At 29.7% G+C, this 17,129-nt stretch overlaps 1 protein-coding gene across 2 annotated transcripts in view; it reads left to right on the top strand.

Annotated features, from left to right (window-relative positions):
• Positions 1 to 16,039, top strand: part of LOC106690157 (ubiquitin-conjugating enzyme E2 T) — a 19,659-nt gene extending 3,620 nt beyond the window's left edge. Inside the window, exons 3-6 of one of the 2 annotated variants that reach the window (XR_010842898.1) lie at positions 3,044 to 3,248; positions 4,266 to 4,352; positions 15,767 to 15,852; positions 15,930 to 16,039. Coding sequence is in view for 1 of the 2 variants with exons in the window: in XM_014435488.3 (XP_014290974.1) it covers positions 3,044 to 3,248; positions 4,266 to 4,352; positions 8,773 to 8,823 (343 nt within the window). In the remaining variant the exon portion in view is untranslated. Of the gene's footprint in view, positions 1 to 3,043; positions 3,249 to 4,265; positions 4,353 to 8,772; positions 8,914 to 15,766; positions 15,853 to 15,929 lie in introns of those variants that run through there. The other variant, XM_014435488.3, reaches the window with a different exon arrangement.
• Positions 16,040 to 17,129: the final 1,090 nt, after the last annotated feature.

Here is a 17,129-nt window from a genome sequence, read left to right as displayed (position 1 = left end):
TATTAAATAGAACTGGCGCATGGACCGAACCCTGAGGGACACCACAAGTGACGGGCTTGGGAGTGGAGATTTCAGTTTTGACCCGAACTGAGAAAGTCCGATCACTGATGTAGGACCCAATAATGTCGACCAGTTGGTCCGCGAATTGGTGAAGCCTGAGTTGTTGGATTAGTGTGGAGTGGGATACAGAATCAAATGCCTGTGTGCAGTCTAGTGAAATCAACAAAGGTTGAAAAACTTCAATCCATCTTAACACAACCAACCCAACAAACACTTTGGAAAGGGCGCACACCGCCATCTTTCTTGTTTTGACACAACGTATTTCTTTTAGACAAAGAAAACTGGTAAGCTTGCTTTTTGATTTAAAATAACAAATAACAATATTAAAATGGTACATAAAATAAAACATATTAAAAACCCTTTATACATCGAAATATACTATTTACTAAAAAAGAGCATATTACAATATATATATTAATATTATTGAAATTGGTGATGTTCTGCTGTTAAAAACACTTGAAATATTTTAGAGATTGATGGGGAAGACCTTTTTACATCCATTTAACTTAAATTTTAAAATTTTTAGTTTAAAGTTATCAATTTAAAGGAAAGTTTCATTCAGTTTGGATGAATTTCAATGGTAGATAAGGACAATAATATTAATAAAGGTAGTCTGTAAAATTAAAACTAAGCAAGAACAACTTCCTAGTATTATCAATGAGATTATCCTCATTGGCTTATAAACTAATCAACAATTTCAAATGTAATACCCTTCTTGTTTTTCCCTTGATTTACCTCAATTATTCAATTTGATGTTCAACATTATTTGATTAAGTAAGTGAGATATTATCTTTCAGATGTGTTAATCAGAATTATTTACAATCAATTAAAGAAATTCTGTAGTTCAATTTAAAAATTTTCAGTTCTTTAATTAAATGATTTAAAATTCTACATTACTATTATGATAATACAAACTACATTTGTATTTTTTAGTCTAGTTGAGTTCTTTTTGTATCTAAAAGAGTAAAATAGTATTTAAATTTGTAAAGTGACTTAGATTGATATGTTTTTTTTTTAGTGCTTTCTTAATTTAATTCAGTGTGTTATAAATGTTTCAGGTTATCTTATTTTTGAAATAATTTTATCTTGAGAGGGCATCTCATAAAGGAATATTTTTAATTAAGGAATTAATTAGGTGAAATTTTATTTAATCAATTTAAAATCAGAAGTCAATTTACCTTGAATGTATTGAATCATAACTAAATATTCTGCTCCAAGTGACGCTCCCACCTAAAAACTTTGATCCTTCTGAAATATCTAGTATCATTCGAAGATTACTTTCTCTCACAGCTGATAACATGATCTAATAACATCCTACATCCTAAATCTAATTCAGATAGCTATCCTATTCTTCACCTACCTAAAGCCGTATGTCATTCCACATATTTTCCGGACCCGTGAAAATTATCTATAGTTAAAGTGATACTCAAACCCCAAAAGCCGCCAGAATACCAATCCTCCTATCGCCCTATCTATAGTACCGATCATGGGCAAAATTCTAGAAAAATTCATTTTGAAACGCCTATACCCCATCCTAGATTCCTATCACATAATTCCTGATCACCAGTTTGGATTCCGAACATCTCACTCCACTATCAGCAATATCATTGTGTGGTAGACGTCTTGTCTTCTTTGGAGTGCAGAATGTACTGTATGGGAGTTTTTTTTCGATGTAGAACAGGCTTTTGATCGAGTCCTGGCACCCAGGACTGCTTTACAAACTCCTTAAATTCGTACCTCCTACATTCTTTCTCATCATCCGTTCCTATCTCATTGATAGATTATTCCAAGTAAACTACAATGGTTCCTATTCATCCTCCTATTCTCAGTCCTCTGGTGTTCCTTAAGGTAGTGTCCTTGGTCCCATTGTCTACACCATCCAGCTGGCATCCCAACCAATCCTAACACTATCCTCACTATGTATACCAATAACACATGTGTGCTCGCTGTTAATAATAACCCATTAATTGCATCCCAAACTCTCCAATCCCATATCACAGCCCTCTAAGAATGGTGTCGTGATTGGAGGATTAAAATAAATCCCATCAAATCACTTTTACCCTTCATCGTAAGCCTACCAGCTGCCCTTTTACAGTTTCCTTTAATAATGTTGCTCTTACCCCTGCCGAATAGATGTACCTTGGACTACATCTGGACAAAAGACTAATCTGGAATCGTCACACAAGACTGAAAAGACAGGAAACTGCATGTCGATTTTGACTATTACAGCACTTAATGAACAAATGGTCTAAACTTCCAATTCATTACAGAAGATTGATCTATATGACTGTAATAAGGCCAATCTGGACTAACAGAGTTGAGCTTTGGGGCTCCACTAAACCTTCGAATTCCTCCCTTATCCAATCCAGAATCCTCAATGCTCCTCACTTGTCACAAATAAAAGCATGCATAAAGACCTTAATGTTTCATATGTAACTGATCAAGCCCAAACCCGATATCATTCCTTCTATTATAAACTCCGTAACCCCCCAAACCCATTAGTTTCTAACCTTGCTTCCTCTTCCATTCCTGAAAATCCTCCAAGGTGCCTGAAAAGAAGATGACCATGAGTTCTGCTAATGTAAAAAAAAAAAACTCATTTGAGTGCTACCAATGAGTAGTTTCTCTACTCGCCTGTATCACTCCATTATAACCCAAAATCAAATTTACTGGATGTATGTATATGAAAATACAGTTGTAAATAGGAATAAATAAATAAAAAAACATCAGAAGTCAGCTGTATTAAATTTATTAACCTAGCGAGTCTATAACATCATAAGTTATACCCTTTTTTTTCTTGGATTCTAAATGTTATTAAGAAGAAAAAAAGTTATTCAATTCTTAATATGATTAATGGAGTCTAAGAAAATTTTATTGTAATAGATAGCATTTCTTTATTCTGTTTTATTATTTTAAGTCAAGTAGGTATTAATTACTGTTATTTATATTTCTGATAAATAATTTTTAAGATTTTCTATTTCAGATACCCTTTTCAACCCCCAAGAGTGGTTTTTATAACCCCTATTTATCATCCAAACATTGATGAAAGTGGTAGAATTTGCCTTGATCTCTTAAAACTACCCCCTTCTGGATCTTGGAGATGTACTACAACTATTGCTAACGTATTAATTGCTGTACAGTGTCTTTTGGCATCACCTAACCCATCAGACCCTCTAAATCCAGAAATTGTAAGAGTAGCATGTTACAGTTCTTTAACACGTTTTCAATAATTACTTATTTTGTTGTCTTGCTATCAAAACCTCTTAAATCTGAATTTTCTAATTGGAAGGTTTTGATTTAGGTTAAATATTTCTTAACTAGTATATGTCCTGGCCAATCCACCTATGCCTGTCTGTAGTTTTGACATATACCTTGGTGCATTTGTCAGGAGATTTACTTGTTAAGAAATATTTAATGTAAATCAAAACCTTCCAATTTGAAAATGTCGGCTTAGCATTCTTAACATGCTTAAGTTCAAAATCAATTAAAAATTTTGAAGATATAAATACTGATATTGTATTTCTTCTGAAAAATAAATAATAGTGATGTTAATAACTTAATCAAATTCAATATATTTACTTTAACCCATAAATAGTTGCATTAGTCTGTCATTCATTAAGATGCTTAGCAAGATTAAGTAAACAAATTTTATTGAACGAATTCTGTTATACCTGTAAATGATGCTTTGCTGAGTCGCTTAACTTTAAGCTGCCCTAGTAAGCCCAGAAATTTCTGAATAAGATACTAGTGTTATTATTGTAGAAATTTGTATTATTGTCTACTTATTTAATTTGTACAGGATAAACCCAGTTACATATATAAGAATACCACTACTTATATAGAGACCTACCTCTCCTTTAGAGACATATACTTGTTTACTTGCTACTGCTTGGCATCTTTCTGAAGTTTCTTTATTATAATTTAGCTAAGAAGTTGCTTTTTTTCTTTTCTTTTTTTTTTCCAAGTTGATTGGTAATATTTCACATATTGTATTGCATTATACAGTATGATACGTAGACTCTGTCCACCATCAAAGAATTTTTGTCTATCCCCTGGAATTATGCTTTCCATGTATGACTTTAGCAATATCCTAAGTATGCTCATTTAGTACTAGTTTATTCCTTATATTTTATAGACATTTGTAATATTTTTTGTCTTTATTAAAAAGTATATGCTCATGTGTTAATGAAATTTGATATTTTTAGGCAGCACTGATGCAGTCGGACATGAAGCAATTTGAGAAAATTGCAAAAGAGCATACATTGAAGTATTGTAGACTTGGAAGTTTGTCGGTGAGTTGATATTAACATTTTTTTCTTACTGCAGCTTTCAAGTTTTTTATAATAAAGAATTACTGTTATATAATCTAGAAATTTGATTGCAAATCATACATCATTAAATTTTTTTAATTATGATTTATCAAATTTTAATTACTCTGTTTTAATTTTTGTTCTTAAAGAAATAGCAAATTTAATTTTATGTAAATATGTAAAAAAAATGTTTTCCAATTTTTAACTTTAACTTAGTAAGTGTTAGATAAGCTGTACACTGATTGTAAATGGATTTGTATGTTTTGAAAATTGTGGTTATTGGCTCTGTTATGTATTAATACAATATAATAATAATAATAAAATATTCTATTTTATATGTGTATTATTTTTATTCTGACCTGTCAATGGCTGATAATATACACTAGAATGGGATTTCCTCATAATCCTATAAATTCTGTTCGACCAGTTTTAATGTCAACATTATCTTTTGTTATTAATTTTCTTCTATAATAGTTGGGGTTTATTCCTAATTCAGAGTTTTTCAAATCATCCCAATTTTATTAATAGCATCTAATCTATTCAACTTTTTTATATTTTCTTTCCTTACTATCCTTTATGTTTTTTTTTTTATTTGTTTATTTAATGTGATTTACAACTGTACAAATAATAAATACAATAAGTAAATATGTGGTATGTTTCATTTACACTTGAAAATCTTGAGAAGGAAGATTGGATTTTAATTTTTTTAACTGCCTTTTTTTTTGGCATTAATAAAGGTTTTTATCTATTCTAGTCTAAGATAATGATTCTTTTGAATGAAGATATTGCCTGTCGAGAAGGCAAAATGTGTATAAGGCTGACTCATCTAATACATTATGGTAAAGATTGGAGTGGCTAAATCTACTATTCATTATGTACTCCATTCCAGTATTTGTATTATACGTATTCCAGGAGGCAAGCAGCTATGAGCACAGAGCCAGCTATGAAGGCCACACCCAATCTGACGATCAATTTACAAACTCTTAGTATTGAGAAATTATATTTAAGTGTGCCTACGGGAAGGACTTCATAAGGAGTGCAATGCCCATCTCAGCCCGGACATTGAATGGCGGAGACTGAGTGAGCATGAACTAAAGCAAGGGGCACCACAGTGGGGCTCCAGCCCTAGGAAAGGCTTTGTATAGAAAGAAGATTATTTGCTACCCACCATTAAAATGTATTGGATGCTCCAGCCTTATATACATCTTGCCTTCTCTACAGAGCAGTTTTATTCACAGGCGAGTCTTTCTATAGTATGTACCATTCAGAGGGTCTAGATAAATTATGGAGACAACCAAGAGAAGGATTCGTTTAACGAATTCTTTGCAAGTCACTGGCTTTCCAGGCAGTCATTTTTGGTTCGGGAAGGTCTAAATTTCCACCCTCGTACTGAACTTATTTTCTTATTTGTCTTTCTCAAAGAGATTTTGAGGGAGTGCTAATGGAAGTTTTGATCTAATTATTCCTATTTATTGGTAGACAGTTAATTTTGATACTGGATAATGCATGCCTGTAAACCATGAGAATTATAATCTAATACTTGAAGCACGTCAGAATTATAATTTAAGAGTGACTCACACGATCTTCCGATATAAACCTGATAGAGGAGGGATAGCCAACAAGTATCACGAGGTCAATTTTGGTTGATCATCGATAGCTCGCAATGTCTGGGTTGGAATTCTATGTACAATGAGCTTTTTTTTAGAAGATAAAACTTTCTAGCAATAGTTTAATGCATTCTGGGAATTCCTAGAATTCTGACAGCCTGATATTGTAATCTCCGCCCATGCAGCCCAATATATTTTGACTTGCGTGTTACACTTCTCACCAGAAGCAACGTGTGAACTCATTATTATTATATTTGTCAGGATATATACTTAATTATGATTCCTTCGTTAGAGACGTGCAAACACCTTTCTATTAATGTTAAGACTACAAAATAAATTCTTAATCTGTCTTTATCTGTGGCTACTTTGAATTAATAAATATTGTTGGTAATTATCCATGTTCTTTTAATTCCCCTGGACATGAGTTTTTTGGTCCTTTAAATCATTATTGTTGTTGTTTTACATAGGTCTAAGTATGTAGATAAACCGTATATCTATATTTTAGAACAAGCTATATTTATCTAGCTATTGATAGATTAGCAATAAGTGAGTCATATTATTCTTTCATGATTAATTTTCTTGCCCTCCACCCCCCTCAAAAAATGAGAAAGTGATATATTGAAATCAAATTATCATCCTTAATGTGTATTTTTATAACCTTTACTGTTAATTTTTTTTATTTACGAACAAATAGTGCAGTAACTTATACATTGAAGTTGATAAAAAAATTAAATTGCATTTAAAGTTTTAAAAATCTATCTTGAACAAGTGTCGGAAAATCAAATTTTTTAGGTACCGCTTGCATGGAATGCTGGTATCAAAAGTTGGTTCTGGAAATTTATCTTCTTTATGAGCCTATATCTCAAAAACTTAATAAGTGATTTAAAAAATAAAAAATAGTTTTGAACACATATTTTACTTATTTACCCATACCTTACCGGAATGCACCTTTTACTGGTATGCATTTCGGAAACACTGTGTATGCATTTCACATCTCTTCTCAATCCTTAGACTACACCTATATATGTTGATTGTGACACACTTTTAATGTAAAAATTAGATCTTATATACTGAAAAGTTGGCCACCCCTGTGATGCAGCATTTGTGATATAACTTGGGTAGTCATGTTTAGTATTGTGTTATCCTCCTTCTAGTGACTTAAAACTTAAATCAGCTTAGATGAAATTATTTCTATTGTAATTATAATATTTCTTCTATAACTGACTGGATTAGGACTCGTCACTATGCTAGAGAGAATAATAACTGTTATTATTAGGCCATCTGTCAGAAAACCTGGCGTAAATGAAAAATTGTCAGTTCCTCATTTTTATTCTTCATAATTTATTTATAGAAATGATTTGTTTATGGTAGAATTTATTTAATTTACCTGTAAAGAAATTACTTATTACCACAAATTTTAAAAAATCTTAGTTACTAGAAGGAAAAGACAAATTAGAGTGTCTGTTTTTTTTTTTTTTATGAGGGCCAGTGGAAATCTTCAAAAGACACGGATAGGCCTGTATCAATCCATGTGTGGGATTTTTACCCACTAAAACTATTCATTCCTCTCCACGTGCCAGCCGTTAGGCATTACTTCATGGAGGGAAATGGCTGAGTTTCGCATGGTTTTCACGTTTCTATGCTAGTCACGTCTTCTAGCTCTCTCTTCCTCTCTCAACCTCTTGAGGACAACTGTGGTGAATCTCTTCACTGCATTCCAGTGCTGGTCTGAGAATAGCATTTAGCTCACCATGTTTTCTGGTGTGATGGGTCCGCCACACACTCTCTCCAATTCACTTCTTTCTGCCACAAAGCGAATGCAAGTGAAAAACACGTGCTCCGTGGTTTCCTCGACAGTCTGACATCCAGGGCATTGTGCGGTGTTGTCCAGTTTGAAGCGGTACTGGTAGGCTCTAAAGCATCCGTGTCCAGTCAGCAATTGGGTTATGTAACAATCCACCTCACCATGCTGGCGGCCTATGGGTTTAATCTGCGAGTCCACCTTCCAGAATCTGCAACCTCCCAACGTTGCTAAAACCCAAAGGGTGCCTATCCAGAGACTAAGACATTGCCACATTTTGGTTTATAAATAATTTTCCGTAAGTACTGTGAGGCCCCCACCACTAACAACTGTAAAGTTAGTAATTAATTTATTGATCAGGTTTCTCCCAATAAACTATTAATCAGAATTTAGTTTGCCCTAGTTACAGTTGTATTCCTTTCCAAGTGCTATTCAATATAAGCCTTTCCCCTTTATTTAAGCTGTTTAATCTTCATATAGCTGCTATTGTTGCATTTATCAAATTCAATCCTCTCCCTGATTATCACATTTTATAAGCTATGTATGATACTAAAGTAGAATATATTTATTGGAAGGAAATTGATGATGCTTTAATTTTAACTCTAAGGCAGGTCTGATAAAAAATTAAAATTGGCACAAATGTTCCTCTTCAGTCTCTTTAAAGTACTGTTAAAGTAAATTATCCACTAAACACATATAGTGAATGGAGGAGGAAGGTTTCCACCATTATTTTTGAACAACTTGACTGATTTTGATAAAGCTTTGTATGCACATTTATTATTCTCCCAATAAAGGCTCCTTAATTATAAATCAGCTGTATGTATTTTCTTAATTAAAAAAAACAACAACGTAGTTAGGCCCCAAGTATAATTTATTTATTTCAAATATTATTAGAGAATAATATATATTTGTCAAATAAGAATTATAAGATTTTATTATTAAGTTACATTTGTGTTCTTTTTTCATTTCATTTGTGTTCTTGTTTCTATTGTAGGTTTTGCTGTTGATTCACAACTTACGATCTTCAGAATCATTGTGTCTGTGAAATGTGTTTAGTAATTGTTTTAAATGTACCTATTGTTTTTTTATGAGTGCTCAGTATATTTTTTAAATATATCTATAAGTATTCTTTTAATTTTTTGGTAATAACCACATTCCTTATATGATTTCATATAAAAACTCATTAAAGGTATTATTACTGAGTTCAGCATAGTTGTTCTTAAGTTCTAAAAAAGCTGTGGATTTCATTTTATTTTTGATATTCTTACCTTAACATAAAAAATAAATAAGTTCTTATTTAAATTGAAATTTTTCTTACAAATTGGTTGATTTTTTGTTTATTCTGAATGAGGTCTAAAAATTTAGATTCTAGAATCATGATAATAAAGCTATTTAGATAAGAATCTAATCAGCTTTGATTTAATTTCATCTGCATTGTAAAATATAAAAAGTGCCATTCATATAGACAAGTTCTTTTGGAGAAGTCAAATATTGCAGTTTCTTGCCTGAATTGGGAATTACTACACCCGCAGAAAAAGATAATAGACTGATAATTTTTCATGCAGGTGCTGAATCATATATTGTTAATGAAGCAATATTGAAGTATGAATCATTAACAAAAAGGATTATCATGGTGAAATAAATTACAAAAATTTTAAAAAGTCCCCTATAATAGGCTTATTGTCATGGATAATAATACAGTTTACCATTCCATTTCTGAGTGAAAAAAGATCTAATTTAGCCACATTACAATGTGATTGCCGAACTCTCTTTTTTAAAATGTGTCATGTGCACTCGCCATAATAAAAACTGTATTGTTAATGCTAGTGAAGAGCACGAATGGATAAAAAATTTACAATAGTTGAAGTCATCAAAAGTCAAGGACACCTACTGACCAGATCTGACTGAATTGATGTTAGAAGATAAAATTTTCCTTTCCCTTGAAAAAAGACTATTGATTAATAAAACTGTATCTTTTATTATTAGTTTATAAAAATTGGAAAAATTGTTATTCTATGTTACTTAGTGAACGTGAAAGTTTTAGCAACTCCCTTGTAAATGGTCTTGTTGAAACCATCCCATAAATTGCTTCCCAATATTGGGGTTAGCTCCATCCTCAGGAATACACTGCTATATTGTTTAAATTTGTTATAAGTTATTGATAATTTTTTGAAAACTGGTAATTTATTTACCTCATTATTCCACAATTAATTTAATGAAGGATTTATAATTAACAATATTCACCTACTTGTTAAAATTTTATCCATAAAAACTACTTGGTCACTTAGTAATATATTGATGTTACAAACCAATAACTTATAGGATTGCTTCTTGTTGAAAACTTATCAAGTTATCCTGACCCATCAAAAGATTAAGTCTTCTATTATTTATGTTCTCTTATTTTATTTTTTATATATGTTATTTCCATTTGGTATTTTTTTATACCTAATTTATCCACTTATCTGCTATAAATTATAGATATTTAAATATAAGTGTATTTATAGTAATATCATATTAAGGCTATCTTATTTTTTATAATTTTAATTTTTTAAATGTGTCACCATAGTAATTATTAAGATTTCTCGCATCAGTTTTAAAATTTATTGCTTGTTTTACATATTTTCTTGTGTATAATCTCTGATGTCTTTTTTCTATTGTTATGTTTGTCCATTTTTTTGGCTTTTAAAATTAAATTTATGATTCAATTTCATGCTGTGTCGTGCTAGTGCTGTGATATTGATTTTCCTACTATTAGTATCATATTAATTTAGTGGAACATATTAAGTTGACTTTATTGACTCCCGACTTTTCAAAAATTTATCCTTAAAAACTAATATTTCCCTTATTAACATTTTGTTATTATAAAAAAATAACTAAGGAATAGGAGTACTCATTTCCCTCCCCCCAACAACCCCTTTGTGAGGCCCCTCAGCCTGGTGGAGGCAAATAACAGACTGGTCATTGGACTGATGACCTTACCCTGAACACCTTTCATCGTGAATTGCATTGTAGATCCTAAGGACCACAACTTGTGGCCAAGGACCTACGTGGTGTATGATGCCAACAAAAAAAAAGTGTGTATGTGTGTGTGGACCCAGATTCGAATCCGGCTGTGGCAGATTATTATTATCTGTTACCTGTAGCTGTTGAGTCAGCCCTGTAGGTTCAGGAGCCTTCCGGGGTCCATCCAGCCTCATAAAGTGGGTACTCTTGATTGGGTATAATATATATAAAGGTGTAGGGTAAACTGAGTTGCATGTATGGGATTTGAAAAATGATACCAGCTGTACAACTGTATATACAGACATGAAATTGTTTTATATAGTGTTCTCAAATTCTGTTGAGTAAAAACTGTTAACTGTTGAGAACAGTGTGTTTTACAGTAACCTAGTTTGACTTATCTGTATTTCTACTTATGAGTGGGAAGCACTTTACACAAGTGGAAATCGCATATTGCATTTTTGGGATATAATTACCCCAGTTGTAAAAGATGTAAGGGAGGAAAATCATAGAATAAGTTTAATCATTTTATGGGTTAGGGTATGGGGGATATTACATGGGGGTAACTCTGTTAGGTTTTCTATAAGAGAAACTCCTAACTGTTATCGATTTATAATATCAATGTGTTTATAAGTAATAAAATAGTTTTCATTGATAAAAATTTTAAAAAGTTTGGAGAGAATATTGTTTATTACAATTATTTCAGTAAATTACTATGTTAATTAAGATGGGGCTGACATTGCTTGCTACTAAGTTAGAACATCTTACCATTATCTATGAACAAGTTATACTACAGTGAATCCTTGGGCATTGTGTAATTACTGGGAATGAACTGGCAGATAAACTTGTGAATAAGGGTTCCAAATTATCCCCAGGCCACCACTATACCTTGACTGGAGAAAGCTAAGACCATTAATAAAGCAGAGGTGGGACAATCAATATCCAGACTTCAAACTTAGAACTGGGCATAATTGTCAATCTCTCTTATAGAAAACTTGTAAAGCTACTCTGACCCACCAAGGGATTAAGTAAAAAAGAACTTATTCAGAAAAAAAAATTATAGATTTCTTACTAGGCCTACATAAATGCATATGTAAATAAAATAAATATATTATTTATAATTTTAAACACTTTCTTGAGACTGGTTAATGTAGTTTAAATCAATAATTTATTTTTTATCCATTTTAGTCTTTTCTGATATCTTTAGGAAATAAATTCACATTGTCACCAAGACTTAAAAAATTATTATATTAATTGGAACATTTACATTTGTAAGATTCTCTACTAAATTCATTCCATTCAATTTTTCATATTTATTTATAATATGTTTCGAGGAATTAAGAGAGTATTCAACTTGTTTACCAACATTATTACTCAAGATAAAAATTTTGTTCAATTCATTATCCATTCCTATTTTATTATATGGCTTCTTAATGTTAACCTTGATATTTTTATTAATTTTACTTATTAGTATCGCTTTATAATTTTCCATTAGTTTTATTCGATTATTCATAAAAATTCATCTATTTTATCATTAAAATGTGGGTATTTGATTTTAATATTATCTATGCTTTTATTAAGTTTTTTCATTATATCATTTTTTAACCAATAACCTTGCCTTAAATTTAAATTTATAAATTGCATTGCCACCTTGTCAAAAATATTTACTTTCTTTTGAGTTATTATAAATTTACTATTAAATTTCATTTCAAGGTTAATTATAGGTAGCATAATGTGAGGAGGAAACCTATGCCTATACTTACATTCTTTGATGTAAAAAAATTTTTCCTGCTTCATTAACTTGTTCAATAAATAATGATAAAAATTCTAACATAACATTAGGGCTAATTTCTAAAAATAACAATAAAAATTCTTCTTTTATCTTATTGAAAGCTGTTTCGAACCACTTCATACTGGATACAGTTCTATCTTATTTTATTTATAATTTTAAACACTTTCTTGAGACTGGTTAATGTTGTATAAATAAATAATTTAGTTTTTATACATTTTAGTCTCAACACAATTTATTTTTCTTACAAGTCCGACATTTCAGCCAATCCGTCCATCTTCAGGGACAATCTACCACAAAACAGCTTTTATTACATGTATGATGTAATAAACAATGTGACAATGTGAATTTATTTCCTAAAGATATCAGAAAAGATATTATAATGATAACAGATTTAGAAATAATATTAAAAGATATGGATGGATACTTGTGTTAATCACAAAAATAGCCTGAGAAATAATATAATCAGGAAAATAGGTAATTTTATAGAAACAAAGTTAAAGATAACATCCAAAAACATTTTAATAAATGGAAACAAGATTTAGAATCATTAAATAAATTCAAAAAGAAAAATCCACAAATTTTAATTTTAAAATAGGATAAAACAAAGAAAGTGGCAATAATAAATAGGAAAGATTATGATAGTAAAATGGAAATGATATTGAATGAGGAAAGTACATACAGAAAACTTAAAACAAACCCGCTGCCAGATATTAACAAACTAATAAAAAACTATGATCAGAAATTACACAAAAACAAAATAATTGATCATAAGGTCAAGAAAAGTTTGGTAAATAAGCATTGTTACCACCCTAGGATGTATGGGCTGATCAAATTACATAAAGAAAATAAACCTTTAAGACCAATTATAAATGGGCCTTTATATAATATATCAAAATTTTTCAAAAATACCTTTACTAATGTATACAGAGATAAGGAAATTGATATTATTAATGTAATAGAAGCAAAACAGAAACTAAGTGATATTAAAATTGAAGATGATAAACGATGATAAGTTATGATGTCTCATTGTTTACGAATATTCCACTCAAATTGGTATATAAAATCATCAATGAAAAATGGGAGGAGATCAAACCAAACACGAATATAGAAAATTGTTTCCAGAAGGAATATAATTATGCTGTGAAAATGGCATTTTCAAGTACAAAGGTGATGATTTTTGTTAATAAGTATATACTGCATTATGTCTTATTACCTAATTAGTCAATTTTCACATTAAAAACAAAAATTAAAATTCATTTATCATAGTCACTACCTTCCTCCACTCAGTACAAGCATTGAAATTATTTATTATAACAATATTTTTGTTAATTTTCTTCTTCATTTCATTAGTAAAATTCCCTTTCAAGGCTAATTATAATTATCTACATCTAATTGATCCTATATTTTTCATAAATTAATTTTACTTAATATGTCTGCATAGTGTTGGTTCAAATTTCTTGTATCTGTTTTGAAATTCACTGTATAATTTATATTTTCAGATATGTAAATGGATTCAAGTATTTTCCTTTCGAATGAATTATCCAAACATTTTTTAAATATACTTTTTACTCTATTCCGCCTACTAGCATCTGTTATTCTTATAGCCTTGTTAACATAATTATTAGTTACATTGAATTTCATTTGAAATGGATGGAAAGAATATTAATTTAATATCAAATTACTACTTGTTTCCTTCTTTGTCCATTCTGTTATTATAACCTTTCCTTGTCTTATGTAAATTGACACTAAATGAAGAAAGCACTTATAGAAAACTTAAAACAGACCTGCAAATTACAATTGAATAGGATGAAATCATGATAAGTTATGATGTCGCCTCTTTATTTACAAATATACCACTAAAACGTGTTTATAAAATTATAAATGATAAATGGGAGAAAATTAAATTAGATACAAATATAAAAAATAAAAAATTGTTTTTGGAGGGCATAAAATTATGCTGGGATACGGTATTTTTAAGCATAATGGGGAACTATATAGGCAGCTATTTGGGGTCCCAATGGGTAATTAAATGATAAAAGATCATTTTATTTTTATAGAGCTTTTCAACATAATTTTTCACCTGTTTATTAATACCTGGCAGCGAGTCTTTCCTAAGTTTTCTATAAGTGCTTTCTTCATTTAGTGTCATTTTACATAAGACAAGGAAAGGTTATAATAACAGAATGGACAAAGAAGGAAACAAGTAGTAATTTGATATTAAATTACTATTCTTGCCATCCATTTAAATGAAATTCAATGTAATTAATAATTATGTTAACAAGGCTATAAGAATAACGGATGCTAGTAGGATGAATAGAGTAAAAAGTATGATTTTAAAATATTTTTGGATAATTTTTACCCCAGAAAATTAATTTATAAAACCTTAAAAATTGCTAAGATAGGATGAAAAATAAAATAGCAAATAATAAGAAATATTATGGATTAAATTATATAAAAGGTTATCAGAAGATATCCAGAGGTCATTTATAGATTATGATGTTGAAGAATACTCATTATATTATAGACCTAACAATAAAATTAAAAATTATTATAGCAATTTAAAGGACAAAATTGAAATAAAAAGTCAATCGGAATGGATATATAAAATTCCATGTTTAAATTATCCAGCTATTTATATAGGTGAAACAAAGCAAATTTTGGGGGTTAGAATATATCAACACAGAAATGATACAAAAAATAAAGAAAAGGATCTAAATAAATCAGCATTAGTACAGAATGCAGTAAAAAACAACATAATTTTGATTTTGATAACACCATAATTTTACATAAAGAAAACAATATGTTCAAAAGAAAAATACTTAAGTAAATTTATATATCAGAGAACATCAATTATACAGTTAATTTTAAAACAGATACAAGTAATTTAAACCAACATTATGCAGAGATTTAAGCCAAATAAATTTATGAAAAATATTGGAGAAATCTTATTACTATTTACAATTAATTTTAATATGAATTTTGATAATTGGAATGAATACAAATTGAGACCAAAATGCAATTTAAATTAAATTAAAACTGAGGCTGACCTGAGTGTGTGGAAGGTTATAAGTAGTTTGTTTATAAGGTAGTGATAGTGCGGATTAATTGAAAAATTTATGAATTTTTAAAAAATAGGTAACTAAACATAAACTTATTAATAATAAATATGTCTCTCTAATAATTGACTTTTCCATAGGGTGTGTTTGACTTATAATTGCCTGGGCAGAATATCCTGCAAAACAATTTTTAAATTTTGATGTGAAGTGAGAATTTATATTTAAGGTATGTTATATTATTAGTGATAATGTTGTTGTTATAAATGTTACAAATGAATTTATAATAAGCTGTTAAATATTTAGATTGGCCTTGAGGATGGCCGGAATGGCCGAAACATTGGACTATTGATGTAATAAAAAAGTGTTGAGACTATACAAGGATACAATTTGATTTATTTAATAAATAATTACCAGTCTCAAGAAATGGAAAAATTATATTTAAAGAAAATAATACATTCAAAAGGAAAATACTTGAATCCATTTACATATCTGAAAATATAAATTATTCAGTGAATTTCAAAAGAGATACAAGAAATTTGAACAAACACTATGCAGACATATTAAGTAAAATTAATTTATGAAAAATATAGGATAAATTAAATGGTGATAATTATAATTGGCCTTGACGGGAATTTTTCTAATGAAATAAAGAAGAATTAATTAACAAAAGTATTGTTATGATAAATAAATTTAATGCTTGAACTGAGTGGAGGAAGGTTACAAGCATTGTTGTGATAAAGTTTTAACAAATAGTGACTGTGTTAAATGAATTTTAATTTTTGTTTTTAATGTGAAAATTGACTAATTTGGTAATTAGACATAATGCAGGATATACTTATTAACAAAAAAAAAATATGTTTACCTAATCTTTTAATGTTTCATTTCAGTTTTTATTCATAAATTGAAGTGAAAGGTAGACTAAGAATTTACTGGAAAGGGGAATGCTATGCCCTGAGAATTTCCAGAAAAGGGAAATTCTATACCCTGAGAACTTCCTGGAAAGAGAAATATTATGTGCAGTAATTTTATTTCCCTCTACCTGGGAGGGAAGTCGGAGAGGTGTCATCCCCAATAATAATTTGAAAACCTGAAAGGTTGGGAGATTTGGGAACATAGTTCTAACTGTGACAATACATTATTCAAAGAGGTTATTAATTTTAAAAATTGCTTATAAAAGTTATTTAGATAGGTAATTTTTTCAAGAATGTTTAGATAAACAGCAAATTTCTTGGAAAACTTCCCTTACTACTGGAAAGTTTGGAAATATGATTAAAAATTGTTGGGAAATTTTTAGTTTTCCACCCCATAAGTTTTAGCCCCTGCCTATATTCCTCTATAGTGACACCTTTTTGTGTATTTGAGTGCAAACATTTTAAAATGTAGAACAGATAGGTTGACTTCATGTAATAATAAATATAGTGGATTCTGACATATTGAAATATTGGCCTTGTTAAGAACATCATGTCTATGAACAGCGACAATAGAGATGAAATTGAGAATGAT

Source organism: Halyomorpha halys, unplaced genomic scaffold (assembly GCF_000696795.3).
Source record: "Halyomorpha halys isolate HHAL.00 unplaced genomic scaffold, Hhal_1.1 Scaffold1594.1, whole genome shotgun sequence".
Taxonomy (NCBI): Eukaryota; Metazoa; Arthropoda; class Insecta; order Hemiptera; family Pentatomidae; genus Halyomorpha; species Halyomorpha halys.
The sequence above is the reverse complement of the archived record's forward strand: the minus strand, read 5'-3'. Positions and strand labels throughout refer to the sequence as shown.